This window comes from Poecile atricapillus, chromosome 2, assembly GCF_030490865.1.
Source record: "Poecile atricapillus isolate bPoeAtr1 chromosome 2, bPoeAtr1.hap1, whole genome shotgun sequence".
Classification (NCBI taxonomy): Eukaryota; Metazoa; Chordata; class Aves; order Passeriformes; family Paridae; genus Poecile; species Poecile atricapillus.
Genome location: NC_081250.1, coordinates 93,061,253 through 93,076,307, shown reverse-complemented (window position 1 = coordinate 93,076,307; position 15,055 = coordinate 93,061,253). Strand labels below are relative to the sequence as shown.

Below are 15,055 nucleotides of genomic sequence, written 5' to 3'. Positions count from 1 at the left end.
AACCCAGTCTCTTTAGAACCACACCCTCAAAACAAAAGAGTATTTTTCTTGAAGGTAAGTCAGAAAGGCTACACGGCCACTATAAGAACACCAAAGGCACTAAGTGACAAGCTCATGACCTCAGGCTGAAGTGATGGAAATGCTCCATGGCTACAGCTGCACTATCTTGACACGCCCACTGACTGCCACACAATCAGTACAATAAGCTTGCAGCAGTGTACTTCAAGCTAAAATTTATGTCATTGAGATCTGTTTAGTACTTAGGCTAAGATAGATGACTAAGCTGATACATCTCCATCTCACAGAGCACACGAACTTTCTAGTTCCAGTGAAAACAGATTCAGAATGAAGTTCTATGACATCTACATATAAATGCAGTATTCTCACTCCTGAAACCAATACATTGTTTTGAAATGAAAAAGAATATGTTTTTGTTGTTTTTTTTTTTTACCTGATTCTTTGTGTCCTCAAATCTTCTTTTTGGTAAACTCTGCTAAAAAATTTCAAAAGCAATGTACGAACTGGAAAGAGCAGATTCCTTTGCTGGTATAGTGTATATACTGCTCTTATCAAGGGTTCCGTTGCTACTGGAAAAAAAATAAAAAAAACGGAAGTAATACTTTTTAATCTTCTGATTTTATACATGTATACACACAGAGAGCTGTGATCTTTATCTACAACTGTTTACACTGAACTCCAGAGGGAAGTATCAAAATGTTTTGAAGTAACTTCTGGACTGACTTCTAAACCATTGAAACAAAACTTTCTTGTGCAGCTTGTGAAAAAAACAGACAAAAGAATAGAGATAACATGCAAGTGAAAACTTCAGAACTTCCTGAAGACAGGCTGCAAGGTAGCTGAGAACCAAAAAATTCCTGCTTTTCACAGCTATCTTCCAATCCTTCTCCCCTAGTGCAGTAACCTCAGACCAATGTTCTCTACTCATTTACTTCTTTCCCCAAAACCTCACTAACACAGTGCCTTCAGTTCTCTCTGTACTATCCCTTTCTCCCCACCACACATGCTAACTTCACCAGCAGCTCTCCCTGTCTCTGAACCAGCTGGCTCCAAGTTACACTTGCTAATTAAACAGAAAAGAAATACCTCAAGAAGCTGCTGGTGAGACTCTGCAAGAACTGCTAACTTCCCTGCAACCTTTCCCTCTCTGAAGCACTCATCAACCATATGTTATCACCAGACTTAAAACAACATTTGAAAGCTTTACCACTGTGACCAAATTGGCTAAAATTAGCCAGCAAACACAGAATTTACTGTAATAGACTGAAAAAGAGACCAAACATTTTCTCTGAAAACCAGACTAAACCACTGGATGGAAAAATTACCAAAGCATGGAAAAATACCTGAATTCAGGGAAGACAAGCCTGGAAAGAATAGGAAAGCATCTTAAAACTTATGCAATACATGAGAGGTATGAGATGTTTGTCACAGAAGAGTTTGTGGTCCCAAGGGATTCAATCCAATTAAGGCACCCTTAAGTAGCTGCAATCACTTCATAATCTTCATAAACCAAAGCTGAGAAACATCTTTTCGTCCAGAGCCACAGATCAGTCTAAGTTATGTGGCAAAACCAGATAAAATACTGTGTTCCAAAGAACAGAGCAACTTCTGCCCACAGAGACAGAAAAGAACGTTCCTTTCTAAAAATGATCCAGTCAGGGGCCAGTCTTGGTCTGTAAAACTCTTACTCAACTTCAAGTTACCATATAAGGATAAAAATCACCTGAAATGGCATGGGTCACATGCAAGCACGAAGCAGAAGCCATTTAGAAGCTGAACTCTAACATATTTTTCAACAGAAAAATAAAATCCATTCTAATACTTCATGTAACTAAGATAAATATTACTAAATTATTTTCAATGTATCAGGAGTATCAGCTTACTCAATTCACATATTCTTCAGGTGAAGATTCACCTTGGACAGCATTTTTTAAACAGAATAATGGCTTGTTCTTAAATAAGTCACAATTACATCTTTATGTAGTTTATAGCTAATTGATGAACTGCTAACTGAAAAAATATAAAAATAAATAAATACTCTAAGTGAGTAGAATTCTCACTTCCTAGTAATTCTGTGGCGTGTTAATTAAAACAGGTCCTACTATTTAAATTGTTTCATGTGAACAGGACAAGTTTAAAAATGGAAGCAGTTTTAAAATGTACTCTAAAAAAGTAATACTTTAAAAGGCCCACATTATACAGATGTCCAAAACACAGCTGAAGAACTCATGAGGTTTTAAAATACTTCAGTTTTAACTGACACATGTCAAGCCTTCTTCTGAAGTGACTGAGTGTGCTCTCTTTTGTTGCATGAAGAAAATTTATCAAAAACACACATAGTGGGCAAGCTACTGTTGAAGTAATATCTGAGAAACACAAGAAAGGAGCAGACCTCCTTAGAGGAGGCCTAAGTTTGATCTAAAGAGGTCCCAGGTTTGATCTTAAGCTTAAGGAGCTAAATCTTCAGACAACACAGCTACAAGCTCTTCTACACATTCACAGAAAAAGGGGGATATGTGCATTTCACCCCAGCATAAATCCCTACTCAAAACACGCAATCCAGAAAAATGGAACCATGCTTGTGCAGCATAATGCACAGGAGGTTTACCATGGCTTTATTTAATGTCTTTTCCATTAGCTCTTTTGGTTTTTCTATGTAAACTTCCCCTCTTTTGATTTCCATTGTGCTCTACACATTTTTCTTTACTGTAATGGCTAATTTTTCACTTTGCTTTCTCTTCTAAAAAACACATACCCTTCCAGGCTTTAGTCTCAATGTCAAATAGGTTTTCAACAAATCAAGAGTTAATTTTTTTGTATGCACCATCTTTTGCAGTCCTATCTGACAAAACACAGTTCAAAATCTCTAGAGCGTTATCAGAAAAACCAATCAAGGACAGAAAGTTTTTATTCCATAGAATCACATAATGACTGAAGTGGGAATGAATGACTCTGAGCTCATTTGAAACAGGATCAGCTAGACCTGGCTGCTCACAACTATGTCCAGATGGCTTCTGACTATCTCCAAGGATGGAGACTCCACTATCACTATGGGCAACCTGTGCCACTGCTTGGTCATCCTTACAGTGAAAAGGGTGTTCCCCATGTTCAGATGGCATCTCCTGTGTTCCAGTTTGTGCCCACCGCCTGTCCTGCCACCAGACACCACTGAAAAGAGCCTGGCTCCCCTCTTTGCACCCCTCCTTTAAGTATTTACATACATTGATGAGGTGCTTCCTGAATCTTATCTCAAGTTCACTCAGCCTTTCCTCACAGGTGAAATGCTCCAGTGTCTTCACCATCCTCATAGCCTTTGCTGGACTCTCACCAGTATGTCCATGCCACTCTTGTACTGGGGAGCCCCAAACTGGACAAACTGCTCCAGGAGTGGCCACACCAGTGCAGAGTAGAGGGGCAGGATCATCTCCCTTAACCTGCTGCCAACACTCCTTAAGCAGCCCAGGACCTCACTGGGCTTTTTTGCCACAAGGGCCATTGCTGGCTCTACCTGGAGCCCTGGTCCTTTACTGCCAAGCTGCTTCCACCTGGTTGTCCCCCAGCATGTAAAGGTGCATGGGCTTGTTCCTCTCCAGGTGCAGGGCTTTGCACTTCTTGTTGAACCATCCTCTTGCTTCTCCAGTATGTCAAGGCTGTGTCTCCTCTACTAGCTGGTAGATTAATTACAATCCAGCATCTAGTCAGGTTTTCAATACTGCTCAAGTATTATCTTGAAGGGATGAGATAACCATCCACACAGGCAAAGCTTTGTGAAGTAACTAATTTCACACTGAACTTTTACAGGATCAGCAGAAAAGATCCATACATATTAATCTTGCACAATTTCATTTTAACTTTTTTTAAGCTTATTTATTTTCTGGATTGCTGAGGTAAATTATTGAACTAAAATGGCTACTTTGAGTAGAAAAACAGAAGCCATTATCCACTGTTTGGTAAAAGTCTGGCAAAGTTAAAAAAAAAATAAATAAAAAAAAAAAATCAACATTTCTTTACCAAGAAAGGCCTGAAGTATCTGATCTAACAGTCTAACAATTGTTTGGAAGCTACTTTCCTCCTCTGCTTTAGCTCAGGTGGTGCGACAGCCTGACTTTGCATTATTATTTGCCTTCAACACAAAGCTAAATTTGAAGTGCAGATAGGAATGAGTAGTTATTACCCTTGTCACCAGGGACATGGGAATAGACAGATGCCCAATTAAAATGGATTTGGCAGGAAATATAACTAACTGACAAAATGTATTTGAGGTACATTTGACGTCTTTTCATTTTACAACTCTAACAATTATATCTGTTGCTAAGGACTTTTCTATAAACTACTTGGATGTGGAATTCATTTCTATCACACTGCTAAAACATAAAAGACTGCTGTCACTTTTCTGTTTACTGACAAAGTCCTTTCTTGAAGCTCTCTATCGAAGGTTTCATTTGGAATACAACCAAGTAGTACTTGAAATGAAAGAAAAAAAGCAAGCTAAAATATTGGACTGGTCCTGCAAATCATAACCAGAAATGTTTTCTCTTGGAAAAGGATTCAAATCAAACACCTTGGAAAACACTCAACAGCAGCTTCCATCAAAAGTATCTTGGCATTTCACATCATCACAGAACTAAAATGTTCATCTGACACTACTCAAGAGAGTCTATCAGCTATGTTAATGACTTTAAATATGGATAGGGATATTAAAGTACCATGCACCTCTAGTAACCTAGTAGTTACTTTTTCAATATAAAGCTAATCTTCCATTTATAAGAGTATCTTGAGAAGCAAAACCAGAAAACAGGTACAAATATATTTGTACTTTGCATATGAACAGCATGAATCTAACAGCATTCCAAATAAAAGACTGCAATGCTAAATGCTACATGCATATTATCATGAAATTTGTTTTACCTCTATGACAAAATACATTATGATGTAACAACTGAGAACATAAGGTGTAGACATTAAAACACTAAAACAACTCAGACTTTCTCTGTGCATAATTGTGTTTTCTAGAAACTACTCATCTTACCCTTATTTTGCTGTATTTGCATTAGTCTCCAAGTCACCCCAAGCAATCTGTTCACTTGCTTGCTATTCAACTTGCTGCCATCCTGAAGAGTATCTGTCACAAATTTCCTTATCATGTCCAGCCAACCAGAGTCCGTCTGAAGCGTTGAAGTGCTTGCTAACGAAACCATTATGTCACACAAGGTTAAATTCAGTAAAAGATGGTCTATGTTGTTTGAGGATTTCATACAGTTCCTGTTGCTAAGAGGAGGAGGGGGGGAAGAACAGAAAGATTTAAAAAAATTATTTTTGAAATAAAAATAGACACCATCTGATACCCCTTGTACATACACCAGTGTTCTATGTAGACTGAAAAGGTGCAGAATGATTTCAGAACAACTTTAGCATGAATTTAGTCTCAGATCTGGGAGCAGAGAGAGGAGACAACTTACTACTGGCCTGTACCAAAACAGAGTTGGTGCATCTGCTCTGACAGCTCAATAGTGAAGAAATGTGTATTTGGCTTCTGCTCTAGTATCACTTTGCCCTACAGGACAGACATGGTGTGCCCCATATATCTCCACTCCTAGCTGTGCTCACACAGCCCCAAAATACAAATAAAGAAGACTATAGGGAGATGAAAAGAATGTTTGAACTATGTTTAATGTAATTCACCAGTCAGCTGAGGAAAACATGGAGAAATATGAAACCAGTCAGCCTAAAACAATCACCATTTAGGAACAGGCAAATTCCAATTTAAGAGTTGAATACTTTCATTTCCCTAAGGCAGCACTTAATTTTCTACTGGATACTATTCAGACAACTTCCTATACAATACTCTTATAATGAGCAACTAAAACTTCTCAATTTGAAGCAATGCAACCTTCCTATAATGGCATCTCTAAAGATCTTCAAGAAATACGCAATAAAAAGTTTTCCACCATTAAAAACTTACATGTCACATTGTCCCACTTATCTTTCAAAATTAGAAGCTGCTACATGACATTGATTTTATTCTTACCTTTTGCACGGATCTTTCTTTTTGTGTTTTACTGTATCTTGTGAAGAATAAGGGAAATGACGCATGAAGTGGTGCTTGAAATCAACAAGGTAATTCATCCGAAGCCACAGCTCCTGTTAAGGAAAGCAGATGATAGACAGAAAACATGGTAGAAAATTAAATAAATCCAACCAATTATGTTCCAAAATTCATTATTGGAATCAATGAAACTAGGAACTTTAACTTCTGTTTGCCAGTCGTTTATACATCTTTACTTTCAAGTGAAGTGCATAAAGGTCCACAAAACAAGGGAGGAACAAGATGCTGTAAGTTAAGGTTGAGCAACAACATGTAATCCTAACTAAACCACTGTATTTTTTAGCCCATATTTATGTGGATACATGTAATACTAAACTGAATTACAGATCTGAATGAAAGTACTTTTATATAAATTTTTCTGTGTTCTTAAAATCAGAGAGGACTCTGTTTACTTGCAATGACTGTCCTGAGTTTTCCATTAAAATGTACTCTAATACTTCTTTCATCTTTCCATATCATTAATGTACTTGTGGCTGAAAGCCTACTGACAAAATATTTTCAGTAGAAAGGCCACCCTTACAGAAAAATTATTCAGTATTTTAAAATAATTCTGCTTTGCAAGTTAACAGTCACCATTCCACAAAGTGTCCAGCAGAACTCACCACTAAAAAAAGCCTGAACTGCTATCAAATTGATCAGGCAGAATAATCTTTTTGATATTCAACCATTAAGAACAGAGAATGGCCATTAAACAATTTCAAAGATCAATAGCTTTCCATCAAGCATATTCAGAGTGGTTTTCCACAGTGACTGTAATAGCTACTTTGACCTGTAAGTCCAAAGGCTATTAAATAAGCAAAGCTTTCATTTTCAAACTGAGCCATTTGAATGCATTTTGTATATAAAGGTAACTATAAAGACAAAACAAGCCATTTATCTAAAATGAAATTCACTCCACAAAAAAACCAAGTTATATGAATGTCAGATTTTTTTTCTCCCCACAAACAACTTAAGGTCATAATCCAACTGTGTGTACCCAAACCAGCTCATATCTTGACAGAAGAGCATGCCATTCACATGACCAAAATACAGGCACCCTATGGCTAAGGGCAGCAGCTCTGCAGGATCCTTCAGAAAAAGGCTAGGGACAGGAGGCTGCCACAGGAATTTACCAGCTGAAGTGCCTGCTTTTTGCCCACTTCCAAGAGGGCCTCTAGAAAAGATGAAGGAGAAAGAGGAACAGAGTGTTTTGCTCATTCACACTGAATCCATCTCTCAAGGCTGTGTATGTTTGATAACATTGGCCTAATGTAATGATTCCACAAATGCTTTCCAATAATTCCCTATGTATAGCTTTCCATTTAGCAAAGGGACCCACAGTTCTATACACAGGCTAAACCAAGAGCTGTCAAGACATTCCTTCCAACTACTCAATAGCCAAAGTGGAAATTGGGTTCCAATTCGCAAAATTTTTTGGAAAAGTAGCAAAAGATACCAAAAAAAAGCAATTCATTTATCTAAGTAAAAGACAGAGAAAATAACTTGGGCAAAATACCTCCTAAAATTCTTTTTGATTCAATGTCTTAAGATCCTATCAATCATGACACAGCAACACATTGCACCAAGCAATTACAGAATCTCAGACCACTATTATCTTCTACCTTTCCAAACATTTAGGGTTTGTTCATTCCCATCCAACCCCATGAAATTTTTCAACACACTAAAACAAGGAACAAACAACCCCATCCTAGACATTGTTCCAATTTATATTCTAGAGGTTATCTAGGAGACAAAATGCCCCTCTTGTCCAATATCACTTCCAGTTTCCAAAGCTTTTGTGCTGCAGTCAAGGAGGATTCCTGGAGACTATTTACGGAACTCATGGCTCAGCTCAACAGAATCTTTTCTACAGTAAGAGGCAACAAAATCCAGATACAAAATCTATTCAACACCTAGGCTTTTTCTCTCAACAAAGATTCTTCACTACTTCAAATCATTAAACCACTAGTTTCTTATCAAAACAAAATGAACTGTCAGCATTATGCCATTTCTCCCTTACCATTTTGTATGTTTCATCATGTCGCTTTGTGAGTTTCCACAATAAATGTATTATGCTAAGAACTTGATGCATAAGCTGCTGAGATTCTGATTCCAAAAGGTTTCCAAGAATGGGAGCTGATTGTGCAGGAGATGCTTCAATCCAGCACTCAATCAGTAATGGAATTATTATCTCAATAAAACTTTTTAAGTTTTCAGCCGAGGACAGGCCTTTTTCTGCACTGTCCATTACACTTGCCAGAGACCTAAACAACAAAAGCAAAAAAAGCATAAAAATATAAAGATCACACCTTTCAAAACAAGATTACAGTAATACCACTTTCCTGTTTTCTGAATAACGGGAAAAGTTATTTTTTTTACACATTAAATATTTGCTGGCTTTCTTGCTAGGTATTTCAGTACAGCAAAAAGAGAGTTCAAACCATCTACAGCAAACTTGCTCCCAAGTCTCCCTGCAAGTTTGTGTGGCTTTTTAACAACTTCTTAGATTTCAGTATTTCTTTCTCCATTGTTATATGTAAAGTCTAAGAAATGGAGAAATGTGATATGCATTATCCCATCACCTTCAACCAACAGGAAGGAATTAAGTATACTCAGCACTACAAAATAATAATAAAAAAAACATTTTAAGTTAATTAAAGCAAAATAACGAAGCTGACTACAAGGTATTGTCAAATGCATGAGGTTTATTACAGTTAACCATCTCAAACTATAATAAACACAATGGTTTTCATATTAAATGTGGAAAAAAATGTTCCTGTAAAAATATACCTTTAGTTCCCACCTGATGCTTAGTCATTATGCTCTGAAAAGCAACTAAACAGAAAATTATCTGATAACGAAGTTAAAAAAACATTTAAAAATAAGATACAGTTTAAATTAAAATAACTTCTGCCAGAAATCAAGAAAACAAACTCTTTTTCTCCTCCCATTCAAATAACACTTTGTGTCTCTGAAGGGATAATCAGCAGATGAGACCCAATCCTGCTACTGGATAAATTTAAGCAATTTGTATCCAATTCAAATAGAAGATTCTTTAAAGAGCTAAAACTGAATAATTTCTGATAATTTTAAGGAGTACAGACTCCTTAAAACAAGACAATAACAGTTTCAATTGATCATTTGTGAAATTGTTTTCCACCACGATTTAGCTTCCTAATTCATAGCAGGGAATTCTTATCGTAATTCTGATTTCTTAACGTACATTAACATTAGCAAACTGAACCTCCTGTTAAACTCCTTTCCATTTCAGCGATGATCACCAAGTCATTTTTCTTCATATATACACTCAGTATATGAGTATACTCATATACTCTCAAAATAAGAACTGAAAAACTTTCCACAGATCTGCAGAAGTTTTGTTTACAAATAGTTTAATTTTATATTGAAGATGTAAAGCCGTTTTCCCTAGTAATTTCTAAATTATCCAATTAGTTATATCCTTCTATGAACCTACATGTTGTTTCCATCATCTATGATACAAATAATAAGAGAAAATTTTATTCTGCCATTTCTTGATGATATCACTGATCACGAAAATTACTAAACCAAAACAAACCCAGGTATTAATGACATGTCAAAGGAACAGGGAGAAGGAATAAAAACAAAGTGTGAGACAAATACAAGCTATTTTTCAAGGAAGGCAAGATGGGGGAGAGAATTTAGATCTCCAGCACAAAACAAAAGGGATAACTGGAAACACAAGTGATCATAAGAAAAAAATTTTGCATTACTTCAGTATTTACTACGATTATCTAACATCTAAACATTTTATAAAGTTTAGCTTTAACTGCAGCAACCAACATATTCATTAAATATAATTTGGTTTATCTGTCTTTTGTTGCCTTATTCCTTTTCTGTGGTGCAGGCACTGCAGTAGACACTAGTTTCTCTCAGACTAGAAAGAGTTTAAGGTGAATGGTTCTATCTTAGACTTTTTAGCTCTCAGTCATCTCAAATACAGTAGACAAACCCCATCTTTCAGTTACAACCACAATGAATTCTAAAGACAGTTGATAACAAGACTATAATCCCATTGAAAAAGTGAGTTGCCCTGTAAATGCTATGCTGTGACAGGATTACACTCCCAGATGAGAGTCTGAAATTTCAGTAGTTGGCTGGAATAGTTCTGAAGTAGTAGTCTTTAATAATTTCTTTTTTAAAAATACCTAATATTACAGCAGAACTCTGGAATTCCAGCAATCTATTTAAGGAACACAAAAATTTCCCAATTAAAAAAGTGAATAGTGCATGAATCCTGAGAAGTTGGTAATTCACAGCTGAAAATTCCTACAGAAGTATAACACACACACAACTGTTTCAGTACTTTTCTGAAACAAGGAATGGAAAAAGGGAAAATTCATGCCAAAAGGGATACTTCTCACAGCTGCTGAAAGCATTTGGGTAAGAATACTTAGCACGGCTTTCATGTATCCCTGCAGAAGAAGCCCCTATCTCTCAAGGTAAGATTCCTCCACATATTCAAAGTTAACAATAAGAGCATAAAATAAAATTTAAGTGCCAGTAACAGATGGTGACCAAGTATTACAGCAATCTGTCCAACATTTATTTGATTAGTACAGTATCCTTAGCAATACAGGTTCACTTGACCTGGGCAGGTTTGATATCAATTACTCTTGTCACATATCTATTATCACTACACTTGAGTGGCAGTATGACTCTCAGAAACACTGCAAAGCATATTACCTTTATATCAGAATGGAATATTATTGGAGGGAGCTGCAAGATATTCGTGTACCCCTTAAAGCCGTCATTTTTCCTTAAAATGACAGTATTTTTATATAGCAGGACCAAACAAACAAAAATTGTAAAAATTGTAAATATCTGCCATTCGACAGTATGAAGACAACAGAAATTCAGCAAAGGGAAGTCAAGGAAATGTAAAAGAAACAGAAAATAAGGAAACAACTTGCTGTTCTTTAAAACAGAAAAAGTCTTTGGAAGTTAAGTTTTTATGGCTTGCAGTTTAAGCCAGGTTACTTGTCCTCCTTTTCTGTGTGCACTGCCAAATGCAGCAAAGACACAGCACACTGAGTGAACTGCATTTTCCTTTTCTCTTTGATGCACGTATACGTATTTATTGGCTATGCTTCATCTTTCATTTCAGTCCCTCAAGTTAGCTTTTCTCTGCAGCTTCATATCGTCCTCAGCAGAATCTGAAGCTCAGCTGTTTCTCTTCCAGTGAAAAAAACATCACCGCATGCCTTGGTACCACCACATTTGAGTTGTGAAGGCTTTCCGTTTTTCCACACCTGAAATGAGTTTGATGCAAAAAGCAGCATAGTCAGCACATAATGCAAAGAATACATTCCAACAATTTCCTAATACACTGCAATTTTTAATTTACACACAGTAGGAAGATCTAGCACACAACATAACATAATGAAGTCTTAAGACTTGCATAATTGAATCACCCAGCCTTCAAAGTCCAGAATCTATCCCTTTTATTAAACACTAATACTGCAAACTGATTCAGAAAAATCCCATTCCATAATCACCAGCTTATCAGTGACATGTCAGTCCTGTCCAATGAACTTTCAAGATTAAACAGATACAGGAACTTTAAAAATTTAGCAAACAATTATGCTGTTTGGAAGCCTTTGTTCTTTGTTAAAGAACAAAGTTGAAACTTACTTGCAGTATTAGTGACAAGACCATCAATACATACACACTGCAAATAGGTACTTATTTGGTCAACGCATTATGCTTAGATAGTCCTAGACTTGACTATTTGACTTTAAACACATACACAGGGTATTGCACCTCTTATTACAACTAATTTTTGTCCTTGAAGTAGGGGCCACAGTAGAGGCCTGGGAATGTTTCTAAAAGGCAACAACTGGGATTGGAAGCAACAGAATAAAACACCTTTAGATTATTAGAAATTATTTCAGTGGCAAATACAAAAATCACCACCACAACTCTTCTCTATTGGAACTTCACACATCGTCACTAAAACAAGATGTACTGGCCCTTTGTGAAAAATGAATACACCAAAAATATGCACAAATGCAATAAAATAAGAACATTTTAGTACCTTCAGCAGATGATCCTTCCCTTTCTATTCTTCTGTTCTGCTGCCATCAGCTTGCTTTGCCAATTTCGCCTTGGATTCTAGCCATGCTTCCTTCTATTCTTCTGGCTCCTCCTCATGCTTGCAAACATCTTTTCATAAGTATTTATAACCAGAAGTATATCACGATGTTCCACCAAAATCTAGCTCCTCAGAAAAGTAGAATCCAATTCAGGTGACACCAGATGTAAAGTTTATTTTCCTAGACCTTGGATACAATGGTATTACACGGCCTGGTACACCGCATATCACCCAGGGCACAATACAAGCATTCTCTGATATACAGTGGTCCACAACTGTGTGCTTCTGACTGCAAAGACGAAACCCAACAGGATAATTCTGTGCTCAGCACTGAACCTTCCCCTGCCTCAAGGGGGCTTCACCAGCCTAATTGCCAGCTAAAATTTTATCTGCAGCAGATACTGTTGGTCGTGACTGAACATTTATGCTGACAACCACTTTTAGGAGAATAAGCTGCACTTTTTACTTAGCTTAGTATGTTTCTATACCTACCATAAGTAATATGCTACCTCCAAAGAGGAAGCCTAGGAGAGCAGGAATGGATGTCTCTCCCTGACAGAGATGGAAAACACCCGCTAATTCTGTTCCACATCTGTGGTATTCAAAGAGAACACCTTCTGCACTTCATTCCTTCAAAGGCATAAGACGGACATAGTAGTGGAGTATGCAGTGGGTTTCATACCCTTTTTTGTCACTAACTTTCTAAATGAATTTGGTATAACTGCTTTATACCTCTTATTTTGTCCTCTTCAGCAGTAAAAAAAGGATTGTGGTTTCTCTTCAAACCACCTTGGTGTCTACAGGGAACAGAGCTGTTTAACAGCTAAACTGCTTCCATTTTTAAAGTCGCTATTTCAGGTCTCCTGCCAGCAGGTATGTAACATCCACAGTAATGCATATAAGGATGCCACTGTTCAAAAAGTACCACGAAGTGAGGTGGGGAGGTTCCCCTCTAGTGGGTGAATCGGAGAGGAAGAAGAGAAATCAAAACAATTGTTTATTTCTCCCTTAACTTCAACTTACATCTGTTTAGAGTACTACTGAAACCCACACAAACCTTTCTGTGACTAAGCACATTACACTCTCATACTCATCAGCATGTCTCAGCCGAGACATCCTTCATCCACAGTGAATATATAAACTGGTGATTAAAACATCTAGAATTGGAAACTCAGCCTTAATACCACCAGACACGTCTCACCCTGCTGTCCTTTTCAAAAGGAACTACAGTCAAAGATAACAGACTCCTAAGCTTATGACAGACTCTTGAAGATAAAAGCACAAAATTTCAGTAAAATTCATTATCACAAACAAGCTTACATTTCACATAAAGAAATTTGCCTACTTGTCCCTAGGTCTGTTTGACATGCTGCAAGAAGTTGTCAGTTTGCATTTCACAAATATCCCAATGGAGCTGGTAATCCAAAATTATTACTAATAGCATAAAATAAAGACTTTATAATGGAAAAGTTTGTGACATACGCATAATACAGTTATCTGCTGAGTATTTGTGTATTTTCAAGTCTCTACAGTAAGACTACACATTACATTAATGTCCTACAATATGGCAATGGGACAATCCCACAAAAAAAAAATCAAGCTGAAATCACAGTTGACATTAATTCCCAAACTAGATAACATTTTCTCACCTCAGTCTAAATGATGAGTTGATCTTTGGTCGTAAGCCACCACTTTCAAACAGCTGTATATGTTGCTGATTATTTGCATGGAGCTTCCAACTAATACATATGGGGTTCCTCACAGAATGAGAGTTGTCCTTCTGCTCTTGAAGCCCTTCATCCTCTGTATCACTGGATCCGTCTACCACTGCTTGGAGAAACTTCCTGAGCCTGGTAAGTACGTTCAACCTCCACTGCTGAGAAGTTACTCTGCGATTTGGGTTAACAGAGAGCATCCAGGAAAGTTTGTCCCTGCTTTTCAGTCTTTTTGAGAGTTGCTGGTGAGAAATAAGCTCTACAAAATTCTTCAACAATATAATGCTGCGGTCTGTAAGAAGAGCTGGGTATGCTTCCAATAAAACGTCCAAGACTTTCAATGAATCTTCCTGAATTCCCTCACTGATATGAGTCATGGCACTAGAGAGATGGGCACTTACCAAAGGAAAAAATGGAGCAATCTGTTCCGCTCTTATTTTTGAAGCCAAAAACTGCAGCAGGTGAACAGCTGCTCCTCTGACACTGGAATCTTTGTCTGTAAACACAGCTGCCACCTCACTTATTATACTGGAAAGGTGTGCATCAATTACAAAGGGATACTGAGACAGGAGTTCTTTGAGTCCAAGAAGTGCATTATGCTTAACCCCAGGACTATAGTGATGCATCTGTGAGAGCAGATCCTATAAGGAAACAAACATATACACGTGCCATCATTATTTAAGCTGTTCAGACTTCCTCCCCATTATTTTCTGCACATTTTTCCTAAACAGTTAAAAATACAGAAGATTCTTACAATGTACTGCTGTTCACAACAGCAAAACGTGTTTAGAACAAACATGGTATGCATTTATAGCACAACAATTAACAAATAACCAGAATTCAGTAATAGGAAAAACAAGATATAGTGACTTGTCCTTAGGTCTCGGTCCTAAGTTTATGCACAACCCTACTGACTCAATAGAGGGATGACCAAAGGCAAGTCCTCTCACTCTCGTTCTCAAAAGCAGAACTACAAAACCTCAGCCTCAATAGCTTTTTTCAGTTTAAGTAGAGAGCTGAAAGAGACAGAAGATGACACAAAGAAAGGAAAACAAATTCACCCCCCAGAGAAATACAGGATTCTTTAAAAATGGGGCTGCATTC

General features: G+C 37.1%; 1 protein-coding gene across 6 annotated transcripts in view; it reads right to left on the bottom strand.

Moving 5' to 3' along the window:
* TEX10 (testis expressed 10) overlaps positions 1-15,055 on the bottom strand; it is a 54,844-nt gene that overhangs the window by 36,087 nt on the left and 3,702 nt on the right. For 4 of the 6 annotated variants that reach the window (XM_058831900.1, XM_058831905.1, XM_058831902.1 and 1 more), the window contains exons 4-8: positions 13,886-14,592; positions 8,124-8,367; positions 6,047-6,159; positions 5,048-5,286; positions 452-587 (exon numbers count right to left, since the gene is read on the bottom strand). In XM_058831900.1, the coding sequence (XP_058687883.1) occupies positions 452-587; positions 5,048-5,286; positions 6,047-6,159; positions 8,124-8,367; positions 13,886-14,592 (1,439 nt within the window). The remainder of the gene's footprint in view (positions 1-451; positions 588-5,047; positions 5,287-6,046; positions 6,160-8,123; positions 8,368-13,885; positions 14,593-15,055) is intronic. The other 2 variants (XM_058831903.1, XM_058831904.1) reach the window with 2 other exon arrangements.